This window comes from Syngnathoides biaculeatus, chromosome 7 (genome assembly GCF_019802595.1).
Source record: "Syngnathoides biaculeatus isolate LvHL_M chromosome 7, ASM1980259v1, whole genome shotgun sequence".
Lineage (NCBI taxonomy): Eukaryota > Metazoa > Chordata > Actinopteri > Syngnathiformes > Syngnathidae > Syngnathoides > Syngnathoides biaculeatus.
Window position 1 is genome coordinate 30,726,894 of NC_084646.1, and position 25,363 is coordinate 30,752,256.

The 25,363-nt window shown below is 46.8% G+C and overlaps 1 protein-coding gene across 3 annotated transcripts in view; it reads left to right on the top strand.

The window, feature by feature from the left end:
• Positions 1 to 697: 697 nt before the first annotated feature.
• The window catches only part of phactr1 (phosphatase and actin regulator 1), a 77,032-nt gene continuing 52,366 nt past the window's right edge, over positions 698 to 25,363 (top strand). For all 3 annotated transcript variants that reach the window (XR_009795627.1, XM_061824262.1, XM_061824263.1), the window contains exons 1-2: positions 698 to 1,062; positions 24,167 to 24,331. Coding sequence is in view for 2 of the 3 variants with exons in the window: in XM_061824262.1 (XP_061680246.1) it covers positions 954 to 1,062; positions 24,167 to 24,331 (274 nt within the window). In the remaining variant the exon portion in view is untranslated. The remainder of the gene's footprint in view (positions 1,063 to 24,166; positions 24,332 to 25,363) is intronic.

Sequence of the window (25,363 nt, forward strand, 5' to 3'; positions counted from 1 at the left end):
TATGTATGTCCACGTTTTGTTGACTGTAAAGAAGCGTTGTCAGAGTGACTGAAATTTGATTGCGTGGAGACGAAGATTACTGTAATGTGATGACTTTTGTCTTGTGATAAGATGTGCTTTCTAATAAAACGAGACAATGCTTTCTGGGGAAGAAACAGTGACTGGCTCTCTGCTTTTTACTATGCAATCCCATTTCCAAGGGTTCACATTGGAGAGTGAGGGAAGTCAGCTCCGAGAAAAAAAAAACAAAACGAATTTCAACTTTGTGACGCCAGTCTTAGAACTTGAGGCCCGTAACACATCAGAAACGGATGTTGTTAGATGATGCCCAGGCATGCGTGAAATAGTGGCTTAAACTCTGAAATAGGTGATGCGCACCTTGAGGTGTTCCACTGATTTATGGATAAACATTCCAAATCAACGTGTTATTGGCTTTCATTTACATTTTTAATAAACAATACAAAATAATGAGTGACTCTTAAAACACCCTTTACTTGAATGTTGGTCATTACGGTGATACTTGTATTTTTGTGTTTCGTGTGATTCTCGTGTAAAACGTCTGACAACCATTTGATCAACTGCCTGTCTGTCTATGGCATCGACAGAAAGACAAAAAGGCAAACAGACAGAATATACTTGAATATACTTTATTTAAGAAATTGCTAGCATTTAATCATCTCAAATTTGCTGGCTCAAACGTTTGAATCACATCTTTTAAGAACAATCTGAATATTAAATTATATCGTTTCCATTGTAGAGGAAGCTCTACTTGACTTCGCAGGGAAATAGCACAACCAGAGTGACTATCGCCCCCCCTCCTCAACGCCACTACCCCTACTTAAAATAGCACGCCCACTCCTGCGCTGTCTGTCCGGGTGAGTGCACCAGAGGCTGCGGCGCCGAGTCTCGTCACGCCGGTCGTCTGTGGACGTTGCCCGGCTGGCAGACCGGCCATGGCGGCGGCCACGCAGCAGAAGGATTGTAGACCGATCCGGAGGGTCCGTTCCAAGAGTGACACACCTTACATTAATGAAGCAAGGCTCTCTTTGCACCTGGAAACAGGTAAGGCAGCCGGGCATCGACAGTGCTTTCCCCGCTTCCTCATCCAAGTCTCATATGGTTTTACACTTGAAGCCTCTTGAGGACACCACACAGTCAAGCGCTTTATCATTAATGACAGCCCGGAGACATCAGCATGACTCTGGGCTTTCATGATGCAGGTCTGACGGTACCCATGATGCACAGCTGCACGTTGGAGGAGACTAACCTCACAGTGACTCATGCATTGTGAGAGGAGCGAGGGAGAATTGCCCATAAACTGTATGCGGGGTTTCATTTCTAATGAATGATTCGTGGAGTGCAAATCGTCCTAATTTTAAGAATTACTAATTATCGAAAGAAAAAGAATGGGCGAATGATGTTACACCTGAGTAGAAAGTGACGTTTCATTGTCGTCAATGTAATATGAACTGGTGTTTTATTCTCGTCAGTGGGAGAAAGGTGTACTGTATAAGCATAGATGTCAAATGGTGCGAGTTTAATGCTGCACTTGGTACAGAACATGTTTCTTTGTTGCTATGTTCACGATGGTACTCAAACAAAGGCGGCAATGCTAAAACATTGCTTTTCTGTATGCCTACGTGAAAGGAGCTTCTTCTTGCCCTTCAACAACGTCGCACTCATCACGGTCATCGTTTACGGCTTCTTTTCCAACGCGTGGATGCAAAACTGGCACTGTCCCTTGGTGCTGAAAAGGAATAATCCTGAACGCTTCTGCTTCGGATCGCTTTTTGTGATTCTCCACATCATGATTGTTTTCTTTTCTTCTTCTCCCCCTTCAACAACGTCGCAATCATCATGGTCATCGTTTACGGCTTCTTTTCCAACGCATGAATGCAAAACTGGCACTGTCCCTTGGGGCTGAAAAGGAATAATCCTGAACGCTTCTGCTTCGGATCACTTTTTGTGATTCTGCACATCATGATTGTTTTCTTTTTCAGTTTTTTTTTTCTACTTACGTTGCTGCATTCAAAAAGAGAGACAATCTCAGTCACGTGACTTGCAGAGAGTAAAGACTACTCAGACTACACACCACCTTTGCTTTTATTAACATTTATGCAACAATGTATCTGTCATAGGTTTACATATTGTATTGTTATCTATACAAAAGGGTAACGTGCTAATCATTTTCAACCAGTAATCTGGTGGATTACAGTCCTCAACCATTTCCTCATTAATCACAGTACCATATCCTTCCCGTAGGTGATGCTTTACTTTGGTTGAAGGAGGGGAGGTTCCAATTGCAGCCCTTGACTGTTCCCTTAAACAGAGCATAGGCATGCTGAACCTGTTTGATTCTGCCATTACCAAAATATTTTGTAAAAGGTCACTCCAGTTTTGTTCCGAATTTGATGTGTACAATTTCAGTGTGTATCATAAAAATCTGTGTGCTCACTGTGTGTGAATGCAAATTTGCCTTGTGACCCAGTCTGTGAGGGAGGAAGTGTGGATGTCAGCACTGGGTTTGGTAAACAAGAGTTTGCCAAAATAGTTTTGGCCTGATGGTGTTTTATCTGTATAGCAGGTTTCGACCTTCAACGTACTCAAGTGCAGTTAATGCAGCATTAGGAGTACTGAGGGGTCAGTCTCTTGTTCAACTTGGACATGGTCACAGCCAATCTACCACTTGAGCCATGCTGTCCCAAATAGATTATTTTAGGCTCAGTCACACGCCACTCACTTGTGACATTAATTAATATTGTCTAGCATTCTTTCAAGGGCAAGTGTCATCACTGCTACTTTACACTCTCTTGTTGTGATATTAGACAGAACATCTGTATATTACTGCCCTTGGCACAGTGTAACATACCAGATGCATGAGGAGGGTAGTGATAGATTGTTGGCTTTGTACTTGGAAGGAAGCCCGATACATGGAAGGCAAATTACATGAAGTTTCATCATCCACTCCAAATAACAAATTAGCCACATCCTTCTTTACACTTGAAACAATCTTAATGAGGATGCTTACAAAAAAAATTTCTGTGTTGCATTTACAAAAAAAAAAAAAATATATAGAAGGTACAGTGAGGAAAATAAGTATTTGAACACCCTGTGATTTTGCAAGTACTCCCACTTTGAAATAATGGAGGGGTCTGAAATTGAGAGACATAATATAAAAATTAGCCTTTGTTTATAATTACTGAGGTCAGACATTTCCTGTATTTATTTTTTCCTACCTGGTTTGCACACACTGCAGCAGGCATTTTGGCCCATTCCTCCTCACTGATCTTTTCTAGATCTGCCTGGTTTCTGGGCTGTCACTTAGAAACACAGAGTTTGAACTCCTTCCAATAATTTTCCGATAGAGCTCATGCACCCACATCATCAAATCACGTCACTGGCCGGAGGTGTCGGTCAAGCATTGTTCAATGCTAAGTCAATTGGAGACAACGCGAAAATACGTCTTATAGCACGACGCCCAGAGTTTTGTCCAATACCGTTAAACATTTAGAAGGTGATAATAAATGAAGGTACGTGGAAAAATGTGAAACACTTGGCATAGAGGACCCATATTTAATGTTGCAGTCGATGTTTTCGCCGATAAGAAATTGGACTATTACCCCACTTTCGCTTGTCTTGGACAACTGGATCTACATATATCTGGTGAATAAGTCATCGCGATTTATACAGAAGAGTTTGAAAGCGGGCCCCATATCTCAGTGGTTTGAGCATTGGTTTGGTAAACCGGGAGTCGTGAGTTCGCTTCTCACTAGGGCCTCCACTCCCCGAGAGGGGTTGGGGCAGGAAGGGCATCAGGCATAAAAACTATGCCAACCAAACCAAATAAGAGCGTTCATCTGAGATGACGCCGTTTTATATATTGGTAGATGGGTACAGACTGCAGGGGTCACCAACGTGGTACCCACGGGCCAATGGTTGCCCGCGAGCTATGTTCTAAAAATAACAGGCCACAAATTGTAACTATTTGTGCTTTAAATTCTGAATCTGACTTGCTTACATGAATTATAAAATTTTAAAATACCTGTAATGTAATTTACTACAATAAATTAAAACGAAAATATTTTATATACGTGTAATGAACTGAGTCTCAAATTTGCCACAAACAGGTCACGTAGGCCTTCATACGATCGGTGCTCATGAAGTAGCCCTCAGCCTCAAAGAGGTTGCTGAGCCCTGGTACAGAGGATGGAGCTGCCAGCCAAAAGAGCGAGAGGAAGATCAAAGAAAAGGTTGATGGATGTTGTGAGGGAGGACATGAGAGCAATGGGTGTTAGAGAGGAAGATACACGAGATAGGCTTACATGGAAAAAGATGACATACTGTGGTGACCTCTAACAGGACAAGCTGAAAGAAAAAGAAAAGAAGTTTGAAAGCGTAGAAAAGTCTGGATGCATACAAATACTTTGTTGCTGGATCTGTTCTTAATCAACAATAAATACTACATAGCGATGGAGCCACTCAGATTTTTTTCAAGACAAATACCAATATTTAAATAAATGATAATGTGACAATATGGTGTCATGATCCTGCCGCTTCAGCACGAGCTGTGCGGGTGCGCTGACTGAGGTGTATACCGACCTTCGCCTGTTCTTCGACCAACCTTGTAAGCCTGACTCCTTTGATACTTCTGCCTGCTTTGATCGTTCTCCTGTGTACCGACTCCTGCCTGCCTGCTCACCAGCTCTCTTCGTCCGACGTCCCAACTACCGCTGCTGCACCGGACTGCCTGCCCAGTCCCCGACCTCGGCTTATAATAAACGTTTCTCCTTGAACTACCTTGCATCGTCCGAGTCCTGCATTTGCGTCCTGCTCCCGTTCCGATGGGTCGTGACAGAACGAACTGGCCAACACAGGACCCAGCAGGAAAGACCCGGCGTCGCTGGGACCGATGCAAGGTAGACCGTCTGCCGGAGGACCAAGCCTGTCCGATCCGGGTAGGCTCCTTGACGTCCCCCGCTTCCGCGTCTTACGCTCCGCCAGCGAGGTATGAATACGTCCCGAACACGACCCGTCCGGCTCCTCATATTCTTCTGGACTCTGACTTTTCGGAATATGAGGAGGACCGTGATTTGTATGACCGGCTGCCTGAGTACGACTCCGATGACTTTGATTTTGAATCTCTTTGCCCGGCTTTTCATCCCAGTCAGTTTGCTCCACCTCCCCGCGTTCCCAGCACCCGAACGTCTTCGCCCGGTGGATACAAATACACCAATCCGTTTGAGGGAACCCGCTTGGCCATCTACCCGGGACCTCCGCGTGGTGGCCAGAGGAGACGCCCCGGCCGGGCGCTCCCTGGTGTCTCCCGCTGCACGGCAACGAAGACACCGTCCTCCCACTCCTCCCCAGCAACGGTGAGACCGGCAGACCCGCAGTTGGTGGCGAAGCTTCCAGCCCAGAGGGAGGAGGAGCCGCCAAATCGGGATGCGTTCTACCATGAAATGCGGGCGGAGATAGAGCGGCAGAGCGCTGAATTGGCGGATCTCACGGCCCAGGTCCGGCAAGGATTGCCGAGCTACGCTGACGTCACAACTGCGACGGACTCGCTGCTGATGCAGGTTCACGTGGCAGTTGGAACTGACCCGCTCCCGAGACACCCCCACGTGTCAGAGTCGACTGACTCTCTGCCTACTCTCGTTCACGTTGCTGTGGAAACCGCCCCGCCCCCTCGCCAAGCGCACGCTGCAGTGGGAACGGACTCGCCACTTTGCCAAGTGCACGTAACTGTGGAAACTGACCCGCCTCCTCGCCATTCCCACGTCGAGCTTTTGGCTGTTCCGAGCAGAGTTCACGCGGCAGTTGGAACTGACCCTCTCCCGAGACACGCCCACGTGTCAGTTTCGACTGACTCTCTGCCGACTCTCGTTCACGTTGCCCTGGAAATGGATTCGCCACCGCACCACGCCCACGTTGCTGTTTCAACGGAAGCACTGCAAGCTCACGTGGCAGTGGGGACCGTGCCGATGCCGCCTCACGTTGCTGTCCAGGAGGTGGCGACATCTCCACAGCCGCTTCTCGTCACTGCTCTGGAGTACCAGTGGCGACCGGCCCGCGGATGCTCCACACTCCTGCTTCGTCGGCGACCGGCCCGCGGTCGCTCCCCCATTCCTGCTCTGTCGGCGACGGGCACGCCCATACGTTCCTGTCCAGGAGGTGGCGACGGTTCCCCAGCCGCCTCACGTTCCCGCCCAGGAGGAGGTGGAGTTGGTGATGCTGCCTCCGCCTTCTCACGTTCCTGTCCAGGAGGTGGCGACAGTTCCCCAGCCGCCTCACGTTTCCGTCCAGGAGGAGGTGGAGTTGGTGATGCTGCCTCCGCCTTCTCACGTTCCTGTCCAGGAGGAGGCGATGGTGATGGTGTCGCTGCCTCCGCCTTCTCACGTTCCTGTCCAGGAGGAGGCGATGGCGATGGTGTCGCCGCCTTCTCACGTTGCTGTCCAGGAGATGGCGATAGCGATGGTGTCACCGCCTTCTCACGTTGCTGTACAGGAGGTGGTGATGGCGATGGTGTCGCCGCCTTCTCACGTTGCTGTCCAGGAGGAGCTGGGGAGTTCTGTGGAGCCACCCTGGAGCTGGAGAGACTTCGGGATGGCTGTGATGGTGGCGGTCATGGCTCTGGTCCTGCGCTCCATCATCCTCTTCGCTCCAGCCGCTTCAGGACCTGACCTTGTTGGTGACCAATCCACGGCTGCCTCCTGACCAAGCCTCGGTGGCGACCAGTCCCTGGTCGTCTCGCAACCACGGCGTGGGAGGTTCTCGTCCAGAGCAGTTGCCTGCCTCGGCCTGGTTCCTGCTTCGTTGTTTGGTTCCTCACAGAGGTCGTCTGCCCAAATCGCTCCGTGGGGACCCTGGTGCTTGGCGTCCAGGTCGTCCTCCTGACCTGTCCACCCGGACGCCTTGTGTTTGGTGGCCTGGATGGCCACCAGACTGGGGTTCGGGGGGGGCGTGCCCTCCTCCGGACCCCCCTTCTGCCCACCCCTGCCTGTGTTAATTATTGTTCGTGTTTTTTCGTTTAGGCACGTCTGGGAGCCGTGCCTTTGAGGGGGGTGGGGGTGGGGGGTACTGTCATGATCCTGCCGCTTCAGCACGAGCTCTGCGGGTGCCTGCACGGGTGCGCTGATTGAGGCGCACACCTGCGTCTCATGCGGGCTGATTAGTCTGTGTATTTATATCAACCCGATGACGATTGGTCCCCGCCAGTTCATTGAGCTTCATGTCCCGTTCGAGTGCTCCGGTATCCCTGATCGACAACCCGTGTATACCGACCTTTGCCTGTTCTTCGACCAACCTTGTAAGCCTGACTCCTTTGATACTTCTGGCTGCTTTGATCATTCTCCTGTGTACCGACTCCTGCCTGCCTGCTCACCTGCTCTCTTCGTCCGACGTCCCAACTACCTAACCCGGACTGCCTGCCCGATCCCCGACCTCGACTTATAATAAACGTTTCTCCTTGAACTACCTTGCATCATCCGAGTCCTACATTTGGGTCCTACTCCCGTTCCGATGGGTCGTGACATATGGTGCTGTGAAAATGGTGACGTCATGTGCACAACCTTTATTGGTTTTAGGCCTGGAGACTGGCTAGCCACTACAGAACCTTGATATGCTTGCATTGTCATGTTGGAAGACCTGGCCACCACCCATCTTCAATCCACTGACTAAGGGAAGGTTGTTGTTCTCCCAAATCTTGCGATATAAGGCCCCAGTCATCCATCCATCCATTTTCTGAGCCACTTATCCTCACGAGATTTGCAGCAATTTCAGAACCTATCCCAGCTGTCAACGGGCAGGAGGCAGGGTAAACCCTGAACTGTTTGGCAGCCAATCGGAGGCCACATGGAGACAGACAACAGCCGCACTTACAAACACACCTAGGAGAAATTTAGAGTGTCCAATTAAAGCATATTTTTGGGATGTGGGAGGATACCGGAGTTCCCGGAGAAAATCCATGTTGGCACGGGAGAACATGCAAACTCCATTGAACCCGGGTCCTCAGAACTGCTGCTGCTGCACAGTTGCTCCACAGTTATCCTCTCCTTGATACAGTGCAGTCATCCTGTCCCATGTGGAGAAAAAAACCCCAAAGCATGATGCTTCCACCCCTATGCTTTACAGTAGGGATGGTGTTTTTGGGATACTATGCCTCCCTCATTCTTTCTCCTCCAAACATGGCAAGTGGAATTAAGACCAATAAGTTCTATTTTGGTATCATCTGACTTTCCAGCCTTGAGGAGGTCTACAATTTTGTTTCTGGTGTCTTTCAACAACTCTTTTGCCTTAGTTAGTAGTTGGAGTCATACTGATTGTGTGGGGTGGACAGGTGTCTTTATGCAGCTAACGATATCAAACTGGTGTTTCTAATTTTTGAATAAGAGTCTAGGTTGACTTTTTACACGCGGACTAGCGGGTCTTTGAGGGCCAGAATTGTTGCTGATTGGCAGGTATTCAAATATTTAATTACAGCAGTAACGTACAAATAAATTATGAAAAAAAACATACATTGTGATTACTGGATTTCTTTTAAAAGTGTCTCTGACAGTGGATATGCTCCTAAGATTAAAATTCTAGACCTTTCCATGATTTCAAAGTGGGAGAACTTGCAAAATCGCAGGGTGTTCAAATACTCATTTTCCTCACTGTATCTATGGATCTATGTGCTTTATTACTGTGGTGTTAGTTTGCAGTGGTATAATATTTAGTTTCATCAATATTTCACTGGCTTTGTTAGTGTTAATTTGGCATTACGCATGGATGGATGTTTTCAGTGGGAGACATTTGATGTAGCTCTTGTATTGATCACATTACATTTTACAAGTTGGGGACACATACTGTATTAAAATCTCTGGTAACATTATATGATTTTAAGCAACCAGGGGGGAAAAAACAAATGCAAAGAGCTTTTCAGGGTCAATACAAGTGATGGAAATACTTTGATCATATTCACATGTATAGTATGACCGGTGATGTCAGAAGAGAAGGTTGCAGGTTGAAGGTTATTTGTGCCTGGTCCACAATTTGTCGCTAATCCAACATGTCAAACTAAAATCAGCTACTTTTTTGACCAGTTGATAGGGCTAAGGAGCACAGTGTTTTTGTGAACTTGGACGTGCTCCTCAAACTCAGCAAAAATCCCAATTAAATGACTATAGAACTTGGGATCCCGGATAAGGTACCGAGCGTCAGTCAATGCTATACAATTTGGTGACACAATCTCTAACTTCTTCTCTGTACATTTAGATATATGTCAGGGAAACATTTATGATTGTTAGTTTTCCATACATGTATAGAGTCTGAGTGTTGGGTCACACTCTGAGGTCTAAAACTGAAATGGGTGCACCCGTTGGGGAAGAGATTTTTTTTCACCGATCCTGACTTTGTGATATAATTGCAAAGCATCATCTTATTTAACATAATATGCTGATTAGATAATCTTGTGAGTTATGATGATTACAAGCAATGCTATTCATACTTTGTACAGATCATAACTTGGATAATACACCTCCTTCCTTGTACATTATTATGAACAGGGCAGTCCACATGAATTCATCCAGAGACATCGGCATACACTGAAGCAGAGAGCACGTACTCAGAGATCTAAATTAAAGACTGATCAAAAGCAGAAATAGGACGGGGTGGGGGCAAAGATCAGGGTGACAAATGATAGAAAAGACTTCGCTGTAGAATATGAAGACAGTCTATCTCACATTTAGATATGTATACAACAATACTGCTGTTTTCATCCTCTGGTGGGATGCGTTCTTCTTTGCAACTCACACATGCACATAAGGACGGAACTTGAGCTAACTCAATCCCGTAAAACCTAAGTTAACCCCCAAGAGAATATTGAGAAGGAAGATCGAGCTCAGTCAGCCTGAGAATGAAGGGATTTTGGTTGATTGATGAAACTTGAATTTGCTGGAAGAGTATTAATTTCTTTACCTTTATATGATGACTATTTTTGTTTGGGCCCAGTATGTTATGGTCAAGTCTGGAGCCAGTATGTTATGATCAGGTCAGGATTTTGGAAACAACTCTCTCAAAATCACTTTGTATGGTGTGAATTCACTTTTTCATTGGTGTTTTTTCATTATTTTTCCTTTATGTGTTTTTAGGAATTGTGATAAGTATTTCATTGAATAGCGATGTTGTGTACAGTATGTGGTGCATCCACTCCTAAATTCAATTCTTTAGAACTTATCGTTTTCTGGGTTGCTAGGAGCCTTTCCCAGCTGAGTTTGTGTGAAAGGAAACCCCTGATAGACGCTGGATGATTGTCACTGAAGTGGGTTAACAAACACAAAACCCATATTTATATATGATGCAGATGTTAGGTTTTTGAAAGAAAATTGGTTTTTTTTTGGTGTTCTTAACATATATTTTCTATTATTGTTGAATGCAAGTAAATGCACATGTGATGGGGATTCACATTAACTTCATTTTGGAATCTTTAGTTCCTTATCCCCCTCCTCGAGTCGTCACCTTATTGTGGTGGAGGGGTTTGTGTGTCTCAATGATCCTAGGAGCTAAGTTGTCTGGGGCTTCGTGCCCCTGGTAGGGTCACCCAGGGCAAACAGGTCCTAGGTGAGGGACCAGACAAAGTACAACTCCAAAACCCCTATGATGACTACAAAAATTGGATCTTGGTTTCCCTTGCCTTGCCCAGACGCGAGTCATCGGGCCCCCCCTCTGGAGCCAGGCCTGGAGGTGGGGCTCGAAGGCAAGCACCTGGTGTCCCGGGCCTGCACCCATGGGGCTCGGCCAGGCACAGCCCGAAAGGGTAACATGGGTCCCCCTTCCCATGGGCTCACCACCTGTGACAGGGGCCTCCCTCCGCCTGCAGGTCGGGGGATGAGTCCTGACTGTTGTTTGTGCTTATACACTAAACAGCTGTGCAGAGTACCCACCTTTTTTGGAGTCCTTAGAGGGAGTGGTGGAGAGTGCCCCCTCTTGCAACTCCATCATTGCATCCATCATGCTGGGGGACTTCAATGCCCACGTGGGAAATGACAGTGAGACCTGGAAAGGCGTGATTGGGAATAACGGCCCCCACAATCGGAACTCGAGTTGTGTTCTGTTATTGGACTTCTGTGCTCATCACGGATTGTCCATAACAAACACAATGTTTAGGTATAAGGGTGTTCACCTGCCAACTTTGCACAAGCACACCCTCTGTCGCAGTTCGATGATCGACTTTGTGATCGTGTCATCGGACTTGCGACCGCATCTCTTGGACACTCGGGTGAAGAGAGGGGCAGAGCTGTCAACTGATCACCACCTGGTGGTGAGTTGGCTCAGATGGGCTGAAAGAAGGAGTCTCATCAGGCATTTCTGGCCTGTGGGACTCCCGAGGCAGCTGATAGGTATCGGCTGGCCAAGCAGGATGCAGCTTCGGTGGTCGTTGAGGCAAAAACCTGGGCATGAAAGGAGTTCGGTGAGGCCATGGAGAAACGACTTCAGCACAGATTCGAGGAAATTCTGGTCCACCATCCGGCATCTCAGGAGGGGGAAGCAGTGAACATTCAACACTGTGTATAGTGGGGACGGAGCGCTGCTGACCTCAACTCGGGATGTTGTGAGTCGGTGGGGAGAATACTTCGAAGACCTCCTCAATTACACCAACATGCCTTCCCATTAGGAAGCTGAGTCTGGGTGCTTTGAGGCAGGCTCCTCTATCTCTGGGGTTGGGGTCACCGAGGTGGTTAAAAAGCTAGGCAAGGCCCTGGGGGTGGATGAGATTCGTGCGGAGATCCTAAAGGCTCTGAATGTTGTGGGGCTGTCCTGGTTGACACGCCTCTGCAACATCTCGCGTGGACATCGGGGACAGTGCCTCTGGATTGGCAGACTGGGTGGTGGTCCCCCTTTTTAAGAAGGGTGACCAGAGGGTGTGTTCCAACTATAGAGGGATCACACTCCTCAGGAGAAAGAGTTTTATTGGTTTTATCCCATTTTAAATGTTTTATCTCTTTTATCTCACCTTTAATCATGTAAAGCACATTGAGTTACCTCGTGTATGAAATGCACTATACAAATAAATTTCCTTTGCTTTGCTTACTGGGTTGAGGTCACCGAGGTGGTTAAAAAGCTCCTTGGTGGCAGGGCCCCGGGGGTACGGGAGAGGAGGGTCCGTCGGGAAATCGAGTCTCGGATTCAGGAGGATTAATGGGGTTTTCGTCCTGGCCGGGGAAGAGTGGACCAGCTCTACACCTTCGGCAGAATCCTCGAGGGTGCATGGAAGTTCGCCCAACCAGTCGACATGTGTTTTGTGGACTTGGAGAAGGCATTCGACTGTGTCCCTCGGGGTATCCTGTGGGGTTCTTTGGGAGAATGGGGTACTGAACTTCCCTGATACGAGCTGTTCGGTCCCTGTACGACCGCTGTCAGAGTTTGGTCCCCATTGCCGTCAATAAGTCGGACTCGTTTCCGATGAGAGTTGGACTCCACCAAGGCTGCCTTTTGTCACAGATTTTGTTCATAACTTTTATAGACAGAATTTCTAGGTGCAGGCGCAGCATCGCATCTCTGCTCTTTGCAGATGAGGTGGTGCTGTTGGCTTCATCAAGCCGTGATCTCCAGCTCTCAATGGAGCGATTCGCAGCCGAGTGTGAAGCGACTGGGATGAGAATCAGCACCTCCAAATCCGAGACTATGGTCCTCAGTCGGAAAAGGGTGGCGTTCCCTCTTCAGCTTGGGTATGAGATCCTTCCCCAAGTGGAGGAGTTCAAGTATCTTGGGGTCTTGTTCACGACTGAGGGAAGAATGGAGCGAGAGATCAACAGACGGATCGGTGCAGCATCTGCAGTAATGCGGACTTTGTATCGGTCCAGTGTGGTGAAAAGGGAGCTAAGACGAAAGGCGAATCTCTCAATTTACCAGTCGATCTACGTTTCTACTCTCACCTATGGGCATGAGGTCATGTCTGAAAGAAGAAGATCCCGGATACAAGCGGTCAGAATGAGTTTCCTCCGCAGGGTGTCCGGGCTCTCTCTTATATATAAGGTGAGAAGCTCGGTCATCCAGGAAGGGCTCAGAGTCAAGCCGCTACTCCTCCACATTGAGAGGAGCCAGATGAGGTGGCTGGGGCATCTGATTCGGATACCTCCTGGACGCCTCCCTGGTGAGGTGTTCCGGGCATGTCCCACCATAAAGAGACCCCGAGGACAACCCAGGACACGCTGGAGAGACTATGTCTCTCGGCTGGCTTGGCAACGCCTCAGGATCCCTCCGGAAGAGCTGGAAGAAGTGGCTGGGGAAAGGGAAGTCTAGGTATCCCTGCTGAAGCTACTTCCCTAGCGACCCGACCCGAAAAAGCAATAGATAATGGATGGATGGATGGATGGATGGATGGATGGATGGATAGTTCCTTATCAGCTGCTGTATTCCTTGGTTTGCAGCCTGCCTGATAGCTTTGCTTTGATCCAATATTTGGCTGTGTATTTATTTTAAATTTGACTAGTGGTGTATTTTTTGCTGCTTTAGCCATGAGGGATGCTGCTTCAGTTTTAAAAAACATGTATGGTACTCACAACACTTTCAAACACTGCAAGGTTTTCTTTTCCACATTAAATGGCCTGGCGTCATTTTTTGCTTCTTCTACAAAGCGCATCAAGGCTCTTGATTCGATTGTGAAGAGGCGATTACCCCGAGCTGCCCTAACGAGGTGGAACTACACATCTTGGTTAGTAAACACAGCAAAGATAACCACGGAGCACTAATCAAACTGTTTAATATCATCAGACAACGTTGGACAGGGACATGAGGCCCATTCTTTCACCAGACGGCTTTCTGCAATATTTAGAGGACATCAAAGTCGTATTTCTCCTGCATCTTTTTCCCGATGATGCTGATGTGCCTTTCAACATCTTGCAAAACAAAGGTTTTGACATTGGCTATTGTGTGACTCAAATGAAGAGAACAGCAGAACAGTTGCAAAGACAGAGAGGGGAATTTTAACACGTTTTTGTTCTGGTCACACAATCCGAGAACCCACCAAAGAGGTGCCAAGGGGCAGATGACATGAAAACCGAATATAAAGAGCTTTATTTCAAAGTGCTGGTCAGAATTGATTCCCAATTGCAACAATGCCTTTCATCTATGGAGAAGATGGCATTTCTGGGTCTCCTGGACTTCTCCAGATTCCATTAGTATGAGCAAGCTTTTCCAGACAGCGCATTTGACCCTCTCACATATAGTTTTGGACACTTTTCTAATGATGTGCTTCTGTGCAGTGAACTGAAACTGTTGTCTCCTGACGTGAAAAAAGCAAAACATCTCAGAATGTACCCGTTTCATGCACTCAAATGGGTTGTACGATGCTATACTGCAACTCCACAAACTGTGTGAACTGTTCCTCACAGTTTTCAGGTTAATGTTATGTTGCCTCCTATATTTAAAATACAGCATTAGCTTTTTGTGTACTGTATTGTTTGTGCTTTCATCCTCGATCGGGGTGTACCAAGGTGGAATTTTAACATTAGACACCATCTCATCCTGTACTTTGTACTTTGGATTCAGACCAGACCTGTTTTACTCAAAAAAGAGAAAATCTCATCCAGTTTCACCACTTTTCTTCTATTATTCACATACCCAGACATTCATTAAAGCAACAGCACTTCTTTTTCATTTTTGTTTTTACCATTATTATCGAGAGTAAACACACACCTATGGGCAATTTAGAGTGTCCAATTAATGCATGTTTTTGGGATGTGAGAGGAAACCAAAGTTCCCGGAGAAAACCGACACAGGCACCAAGAGAACGTGCAAACTCCACACAGGCAGAACCAGGATCTTCATTTAAACATTATTTATTCATTCAGAATTCATTCATTTATTTTTCTTTTGACTTGAAACAATTAAAGTGTGAACACAACTCAGCCACCTGTAATACAGCCGGTGCCACAGGCAGGGCTGGGGTTCTGGAATGTGTTGGGTACAGTTCTCCATCCCACTCGTAGATAGATAGAAAATACAAATTGATCAGAGTCGTGCCTTGACCCTAACCCAAGTATTAAATGAGACCTCCGGGACTTATCCTGAGGCGAGATCTCACTGGCGGGTTTCTCCCACCAACTTGTGCCAGGCAGCACACACATCTCTGCCAACTGTGATCGACCAACCAACATGAGCAGGGAGGATAGTTTTTGCTCTCAGAGAGCGCGGATCCTTCGGACTCATGGCTGCTGACCGTCATGTATTACTTGATCTGCCCCCCGCCCAAAAAATAAAAATAAAATACAAACTAATCAGATGCAGGCCTCAAACTATTTACAGACATGGAATGAGACCTACTCTCAATTTGATCCATGCTGCACTTGTGGAATGGACCCAGGCGCCCCTGTTCCAAGGCCATTAGTAGTTTACTAGTCTTGGTTCATTGCATTGTCTTATTTGGTTGCCGGTAATACCAGCGGTGTATTCTTATTTCATGAGCAAGAAAGTTGGCTAATTGGTCCAATTTTACTTTGACAATACAGTCACCGTCAGCGTGTTTCCGGAACCATGTGAAACTTAGGGCAAGGGAGTTCTCCAGAAAGCCAGCCGCACTCTCTCAACACATCAAACCCCCACAATGGAAGAGGTAGTGATTCTTGGCCATTAAAGCACAAGCATCCTGTTGTTCAACTAGCAGCTGGTGAGATGCCACCATTCATGGAAGCCAGAGTACAAGAACTAGTCATACGCATTTTCCCTTTAGCATCAGACAGGTACAGTGCCAGCAGAGATGCTTTTTGACTGGGAGAATGCTCATTCCAATAAGGCTGGATGTCCTCCAAGTTCCCACTGGTTGAACACTGAGATCGGAATCTCTAAGACTTCCCCTTCCTGCTTGTAGTTGAATTAAAATAATTTGGCTTGGACAAATCATGGAGAGTTCCACCCAGGTCTGAGTGGAATATGAGTGGTTCAATTCTCTGTTGGCGGCAGCATGTTGGATGTTTTAGATGAGCGTTGGGTTTGCAGACATCATATGAATGGGAGATGGGTCCTCTCAGTGTCACACCCTTGATTTTCTGAGCACCGCAGATGACACAAGAGTGTTTCTCATGGAACATCCTGGTGTGGTTTGCGAAGTGAAGGGTTCTCTCTGGCAGTGCATGTAACTTCAAGAGGTGGCTCGTTTTTACGATTGTCCCAATTCCGTGGTGGGATTTGGCAAGACTAAACAACCTGTCTTGCGCTAATTTTCATAGGTCCGCAAACGATAGCAGTTACTTCCAAATATTTTCTTTGGTCTTGCATGCCCTCCATGTGAAAGTTTGGGTGGGACTGATGTTCATTCCACACCAATTATCTCAATTCACGCAACTTGCTGTGTACATCCCCTTGTGAAAATTACAAGCTCTTTTTCGCCAAGTGTCATCCAGGGCTATTTTCATTCTGTCCAATTTTACAGATTTGGTCATCTCGTCTTCAGTCATGGTGGAAATTATAGTCCAGAGATAACCACTCCAAGTGGGACGTTGTCGAGTGGTGAAGGCGAGGATAGGAGTGGTAATGGATAGGCTGACAGATGAGGTTAGACTGGAATCCCCTTGGACCATGATGTTCGCAGATGATATTGTGATACGCAGTGAAAGCAGGGAGCATGCAGAGGAACAATTAGAAAGATGGAGACATGCACTGGAAAGGTGTAGCAGAGACAATGATTTCGCTTATCATATACTCAACCACAACCTGTGGATAACAGTCCCCGTGTTGTCAAATCATATGCTGATTCTTTATACAGTTTTTGAAAACAAAAAGTTTGTTTTGGCTCAGGGCCTGAGGCGCATAGGTCATTACTCTGGGTTGCGTGGTTTGATCCCCTGCTAATGACCTCAGGGAGGTCGTTTTCTGTGTGTCTTGGGAATGGAAAATTAGCAGATGGGCAGGAGAGCATATTCAGGCTTGTTCGAGAGTGGTGTCTGTCCTCTCATTGCCGCCAATGTCAAAACACACATGCTCCCACAAATGCAGGTGTTGTGCCCCTTTAGTTTTCAAACACAAACTAAATCCAGTCGGATATGTTACATATTTGTTGCCCCTGATCCCACACATAGACACACACCTTCCTTACAACAAATCATTACCAAGAAAATATTGCAAACATTTCATGACAGAATGATAGTGAGAAAAACAGAAGATTCAATGAGTACAGAATTAATTCAATATTGATTTCCTAATCTGCTTATCCAACCAAAGGTTGCGGGCATCCTGGAGCCTATCCCAGCTACATTTGGGGGAGAGGCTGGGCACCGCCGAAGTGGTCACCACCCAAATCACTGGGCACATAAAAACAAACATCTGCAATCACATTCACACCTCGGGTTAATTTAAAGTCTTCAATTAACCTACCATGGAAATAGAAACTGGAGTATCTGGAGAAAACATGGGGAGAACATGCAAACTCTACACAGGCGAGGTGGATTTGAACTTGGGTCCTAAGAACTGCGAGGAAGATAAGCTAACCATTCGCTCACCGTGCATCCTCAGAGTACAACATCTATCCATTCATCACATGGAGACAAACAACAGCCGCACTCACATTCACATCTAGGGGCAGTTTAGATTCTCCATCTAATGCATGTTTTTGGGATGTGGGAGGAAACCGGACTACCAGAAGAAAACCCACGCAGGCACAGGGGAACATGCAAAACCCCCACAGGCGGGGATTCAGTCCTCAGAACTGTGAGGCCAACACTGTGCAGCTGCGCCACCGTGCCGTCCAGAGTACAACTGTCCTGATCCAGCGACACGCAGGCAGACCCAAATGCAGAAGTTTCAGGCAACGATATAACATTCAAATTGGCTTTATTCCAGAAATAGGTCGATACCAAAAGGAGGCACAAAAAGGCTTGGCTAGAAGGGATCCAAAAAGGATGAAACGAGGTCCGATGACTATGAAGCAAACTACGTAATGTGAAAAGACGTGGTCAACTTAAAGGGCACAGAATCACTGTGACTAAGGATTGCTCTAACTTACGCACAGTAGCAGAGTGTCCCAGAATGCAGTGAACCATGCGCATCGAACTGGCCAATGCCAGTGACAAATTCCAAGCCTAAATGCTTCGTCAATTAGAGTGCCGAATGCGAAACAGCCGTGACAAGTGTCAGAGGTGGGATCGCCCAGAGCAGTGGCCTGGCCTTGCTCATGACAACAACAATGAAAAAAAATTTCCAGTAAAGTCAGCATTTCTATCAACAAAATCCCATCATTGCATAGATGTAAACTCAAAAGCTGTGCCATGAACTACATTGTTCATATCATTCATTCACCTTACATTCCGCTTCTCTTCAATACAGTCATGGGTGTGCTGGAGCCTATCCCAGCTATCTTCGGGAAAGATGTGGGTAACACCCTGGACTGGTTGTCAGCCACACACAGGACACATAAACAAACAACCATGCACTCTCACATTCATAACCACATTTTCAATTAACCTCCCCTAGATGTTTTTAGGATGGAGGAGGAAACTGAATTACCCAGAGAAAACCCGTGCAGGCATGGGGAAAACATGCAACAAATCCATTTGAACCCCGGTCCTCAGAACTGTGAGACAGATATGCTAATTGGTCACCCATTCTATTTTGTTCAAATTAAAAAAAACATTACTTTTTTAAAATGAATGAATGATGTTCCGACTCAAACTGACCAAACTGTACAACGTACGAGATGGTGACTGACACTTAATGGAGAGGAATACCACCATCTTCTCTGGTCTTTTTTATGCTTGTTATGATGCTTTCAATATGATATCAACACAAGCATCTGCTTGGTTATTCATTTTTGTTTGGAATTAGTACCTGATTATTTCTAAATTTCAATCATCATATTCCATTATCATGATGGCTTGAACTTTAAATGGTGCAACCAGATTAAATTTCTATATTGAGATAATGGTGGCTCTATAATTTAGCTCTAAATCTCATTTGTATTTTGTACACCTTAAAGAAAAACAATTATGATACATTAAATATTCACAATTAATAAAATAGTCCAATCTAGAAGTATAGAAGTATAGTTGTAGCTGAGAGCTGATTTTAGGTTTTATCAAATTAGATGTACAGGGCGGCATGGTGGAGCAGCTTTAAAGTGTTGACCTCACAGTTCTGGAGTCCAGGGTTCAATCCCAGCCTACCCTATGTGGAGTTTGCATGTTCTCCCTGTGTCTGCATGGGTTTTCCCCAGGCACTCCGGTTTTCTTCCACATCCCAAAAAAATGCAACATTAATTGGACACTCAAATGCCTCCAGGTGTGATTGTGAGTGTGACTGTTGTCTGTCTCCATGTGTCTTACGATTGGTTGGCAACCAGTTCAGGGTGTACCCTGTCCATTGACAGCTGGGATAGGCTCCAGCACTCCCCTGATCCTTGTGATGATGAGCAGCTAAGTTAAGGTGATCTGAGCCTATAAGCAAGTTTAAGTTGACGTTTCTACTTGCCCAACTTCCTATTAAGTACTCACAGTCCTCCTTGAAAACGAAACGTAGGTTTTTCCGGTCGTGTAAGTACTAACGTTTTATATTAAATATTAGTTCAGCTCAGTTAAATATTAGCATTCAGATGGGTTTTGTTTTTAGCAATCTAGGCTAGGCCAACCAGCTTCAATGCAAATGATACGTCTCCAATTTGGGTACTAAGATTGTGCTGATGAAAATCTTGGTCAACTGAAGTCGTCCCCGGAGCGTCCCACGTCGAGTATTCACACCATTTGGTCCAAATTCAGTAGGATTTATTGAATTACGATCTGGCTGCCCAGAGCCTCATGTTTGAGTTGCTACCAATTTGGGGACCTGTAGCAAAAGCCTCTTCCAACACACCACATCTGGACCAAAAATTGTTTACGTGCTGATTGACCAGTGATTGGCAAGAAAAGCAAATATTTATCAGCTCAGCCAATGACGAATCAGTTCGACATCCGAACGGATTTTGTTGCACTTGTTGAAGGTGTTGTAGAGGACATGCTCCCTGGAAATTGAGGTGACACAGTTTGCAGGGAGTATGTAGATATATATATATATATATAATATATATATATATATATATATATATATATATATATATATATTTATCAAGCTTGATAAATATCCATCCATCCATTATCTACCGCTTTTCCGGGTTGGGTCGCGGAGAAAGTAGCTTCAGCAGGGATACCCAGATTTCCCTTTCCCCAGCCACTTTTTCCAGCTCTTCCGGAGGGATCCTGAGGCATCTCAAGCCAACCGAGAGACATAGTCTCTCCAGCATGTCCTGGGTCGTCGTCAGGGTCTCTTTACAGTGGGACATGCCCAGAACACCTCACCAGGGAGGCGTCCAGGAGGCATCTGAATCAGATGCCCCAGCCACCTGATCTGGCTCCTCTCAATGCGGAGGAGAAGCGGCTCGACACTGATCCCCTCCCGGATAACCGAGCTTCTCACCCTATCTTTAAGGGAGACCCCGGACACCCTGCGGAGGAAACTCATTTCGGCCCCTTGTATCCGGGACCACAGCTCATGCCCATAGGTGAGGGTAGGAACGTAGATTGATTGATATATTGAGAGCTTCGCCTTTCGATTTAGCTCCCTCTTTACCACAACAGACCGATACAAAGTTCACATCACTGCAGACGTTGCATCGATCCGTCTGTCGATCTCCCACTCCATTCTTCCCTCACTCGTGAACAAGACCCCAAGATACTTGAACTCCTCCACTTGGGGAAGGATCCCCGACCTGGAGAGGGCACCCCACGCTTTTCCGACTGAGGCTGATTCTTATCCCAGCCGCTTCACACTTGGCTGAGAATCGCTCCAGTGAGAGCTGGAGATCATGGTTTGATGAAGCCAACAGAACCACATCATCTGCAGAGTAGATATGCAATGCTGAGGCCACCAAACCGGACACCCTCTACGCCTCGGCTGTGCCTAGAAATTCTGTCCATAAAAATTATGAACAAAATCAGTGACAAAGGGCAGCCTTGGCGGAGTTCAACTCTCACTGGAAACGAGTCCGACTTATTGCCGGCAATGCGGACCAAACTCTGACAGCGGTCGTACAGGGACCGAACAGCTTGTATCAGGGGATTCAGTACCCCATACTCCTGAAGAACCCCCCACAGGACTCCCCGAGGAACAGTGTCGGATGTCTTCTCCAAGTGCACAAAACACATGTAGACTGGTTGGGCGAATTCCCTTGTACCCTCAAGGATCCTGCCGAGGGTGTCGAGCTAGTCCACATTTCCACGGCCAGGAAGAAAACCACATTGCTCCTCCTAATCCGAGGCTCGACTTGCCGATAGACCCTCCTCTCCAGTACCCCTGAGTAGACCTTACAGGGAGGCTGAAGAGTGTGATCCCTCTATAGTTGGAACACATCCTCTGGTCACCCTTCTTGAAAAGGGGGACCACCACCCCAGTCTGCCGCTAGTTTGGCAGACTGGGGTGGTTGCAGAGGCGTGTCAACCAGGACAGCCCCACAACATCCAGAGGCTTTAGGAACTCCGCGCGAATGTCATCCATTCCCGGGGCCCTGCCACCAAGGAGCTTTTTAAGCACCTCGGTGACCTCAACCCCAGAGATATAAGAGCCCGTCTCAGAGCACCCAGACTCAGCTTCCTCGTGGGAAGGCATGTTGGTGAAATTGAGGAGGTCTTTGAAGTATTCTTCCCACCAACTCACAACATCCTGAGTTGAGGTCAGCAGCGGCCTGTCCCCACTATACACAATGTTGACGGTGCACTGCTTCCCCTCCTGAAACACCGGACGGTGAACCAGAATTTCCTCGAAGCCATCCTGAAATCGTTCTCCATGGCCTCACCAAACTCCTCCCACGCCTGAGTTTTTGCCTCAGCGAGTCCCACAGGTCAGAAATACCTGATAGGACTCCTTCTTCAGCTTGACAGCATCCCTCACTGTTGGTGTCCACCAACGTGTTTGTGGGTTGCCACATCTCCGGTCGCCTGCCTCAGCAATGGAGGAGCGGAACATCATCCACTCGGATTCAATGTCCCCCGCTTCCTATGGGATGTGAGCAAAGCTCTTTCGGAGGTGGGAGTTGAAATTCCTTCTGACAGGGGAATCTGCCAGCTGTTCCCAGCAGACCCTCACGATACGTTTGGGCCTGCCACATCCTACTGGCATCTTCCCCCACCATCGGAGCCAACTCGCCACCAGGTGGTGATTAGTTGACAGCTCAGCCCCTCTCTTCACCCGAGTGTCCAAGACATGCGGTCGCAAGTCCGATGACACGACCACAAAGTTGATTATCGAACTGCAACCTTGGGTGTCCTGGTGCCAAGTAGACATGTGAACACCCTTATGCCTAAACATTGTGTTTGTTATGGACAATCCGTGATGAGCACAGAAGTCCAATAACAAAACACAACTACAGTTCTGATCGGGGGCGTTGGGGCGTTCTTCCCTTCCAGGTCTCACTGTCATTGCCCACGTCGGCATTGAAGTCCCCCAGCAGAATGATGGAATCGCCAGAGGGGGCACTCTCCTGCACTCCCTCTAAGGACTTAAAATTATAATTAATGTTTATTGAGAGTCGATCAGTCAAACAGAACAGAATTTCTTGAGCGGGGAGGGAAACAAAGACAAAGTGCTAATTGTAAACCAGATGAGAAAAGTAAACTATGACATATCTCCAACAAGTAAACACTAAATATAGACATTGCAGGAGACTGCAGCACTATACCCTGTGAGGGAAGGACAGGACAAGATAGGAAATGACAGGAGAAGCAGCATGCAGGACATGGGTCTTGAGCCTTGGTAATCAAATGTAGTATGATGGGACTGAATTCATGAATTATAGAAGTCTATAGAACGAGAGTGCAGTCACTGATGGTGTAGTGATCGATTGTGGGATCGATTCCTGTTCAGTGATGGTGTTGATATCTGCCCTGCGACTTACTGGCACGAGTTCAGGGTGTAGTCTGCCTTTCGCCCGAAGCTAGCCGGGATAGCCTCCAGCTTTTCCCCAACCCTTGTGTGGATAAGCGGCTTGGATAATGACATGACATTATCCAATGGTGCAGGCTTTTGTTTATAGAACGAGAGTATAAGTGGCTCGATACACAAGCAATTCACGAATACTTGAGTTATTTGTCGCAATAAATGATTGGTCCCACACCTAGTGAAAAAGTCCCAGGGGTATGTGGCCATAGACACATGAATTGAGGCCATTTTACATGCACACAAGACTGACAGAAATGTCCTATATTTGCTGTGCCTGCACCACACAGACCAAGGACGCCAGCCCATCAATTGAGGACAGCAGCAGGCCCAGGGGTACACCTGAGAGTAACCCGGTGGATAAGACAAATTCCACGCCGAGGAACCCCGACCCTCTGAAGGACCCTGCAAAGTGGCCGCATGGGAGGGACCACAGGGAACAAACGTCGTCCTCCCCAGCAAACCCCACCACCACCGCACTGCACATCTTGCAACTCTCCACCCCCAGGAGAGCAGGACACCCTGCACAATCCGCAGCGCACGCGACGACGCCGGTCCCCATTCAGCCAGACGATGGGGGAATGTCCCTTATTTATTGTAAAGGAGGGTGGATAGGGGCACTCAACAAGAGACCGATAATTGGGGGGCGGGGGGGGGTGACCAGAGAGCAGCTGTGGGCTATGAGAGGGAACCCTCAATGCCAAGCAGTCATACAGTGCAGAGGCCCCTGGCCTCAGGAGCACCTCCATGTGACTAAGTGAACCCCAGCCACCTTGTTACTGTGATTGGCAGGTCTCCGACTGGTAGTCATTGGCCTTACCCCATGACTCTGTGCCCTTTCCCCCACCACCCGCCCGGTGGTCTGGTGCATTTGAAATCTGGATTGCCAGTGATCCTAAGGGGGGATGCACTACTGCCTAACAGCCGACACCCCTCACCACCACCCCAGAGATGGGTGTGTGTGGTGTATTAGAAAAAGAAGGGGGGTGAATGTGTTTGGTGCATTTAAAATGCGGGATGGGGGGGCAGGCAGAGTGGAGGGCAGGGCGCACAGATCAAGGGCAGTTTGGGAAATGCATAGTGTTAGGGGCCACCACCTGGCCCAATCTAGGACTGGCATTCCACTTGACAAACAACGTGTTCTTTCTACATTGAAAAATAAATGTTGCTTAAGTGGAAAACGTGTTTGTGAACGTTGTTTTCTATGTGAGGACCATAAAGTTATCATTTTGTGTTACAGCTGAAGGATTTGAAAAACTGGCAGCAATGCGCTCCGATTCACTGGTACCTGGGACACACACACCTCCAATTAGGCGACGGAGTAAATTTGCTTCTCTGGGGCGTCTTTTTAAACCCTGGAAATGGAGAAAGAAGAAGAGTGAAAAGTTCAAGCAGACTTCTGCTGGTGAGAACTAAAACTTTTTTCCCCCACTTTATTTTTCTTTATAGTGTTGTGGTTATTTTCACTTGCCTACCAGATCGCATATAAATTAGTACAATGTATTACAAACCCAATTCAAACTAAGCTGGGGTGTTCTGTAAAATGTACATTAAAACAGCATACAATAATTGGCAAATTCTTTTTAAATAAATGTACAAATAAATACAGTACAAAGATTTTGATGTCCCAAGTGATGAATGTTGTTGTTTTTTTGTAAATAAATATTCTCTCATTTTGAATGTAATGCCTGCAGCCCGCTCAAAAAAGATGGGACATGGGCAACAAATGACTGGGAAAGTTAAAGAATGGTCAAATGTTTGGAAAATTCCATATGGAAACAGTTTATTAGGAAACATGTGAGTGTCTTCATCTGCTATCAAGGGTCACCACCAAAATGTTCAGTTGTTCAAAAGCAAGTATCGATTATGAACTTTGTGCAACAATAGTGTAATACTTTTTGGATTGTTTTTGGAAATCATAGACATCATGTCCTCCAGAACAAAGAGAAAAAAACCATCAAGATCGTAATGAGCGCAATGTTTAAACGGCAATACAGTATATATCTGTGATTGTGTTCGGGTGACTTAGTGTCCATTGGATGGGTAACTTGGACATATGTGATGGGACTATGATTGCTGGAAGAGACATACAGGTTTTGGAGGAACATATCCTGATATCCTGAATCATCTCTGGCCATCAGTTTGTGCCCTCAAACTCATGCGCTCTTGGATCATGGAGTGAGACAATGATCCGAAACACACTGCAAGGTTATTAATTAAGGTTTTGGAGTGGCCCAGTCAAAGTCCACATTTAAATGTATTTGAGGTGCTGTACTGTGACCACAAATGATGAGCAGTTTATGTTAGAAAAACCCTCCAATATGGTTGAAACAATTCTGCAAATAAGAGTGGGCCAAAATTCCTCCAGAGTGATGTGAAGGACTCATTACCAATTATCGCAAACACTTGATTTCAGTTATTGCTGCTATGGGTAGTG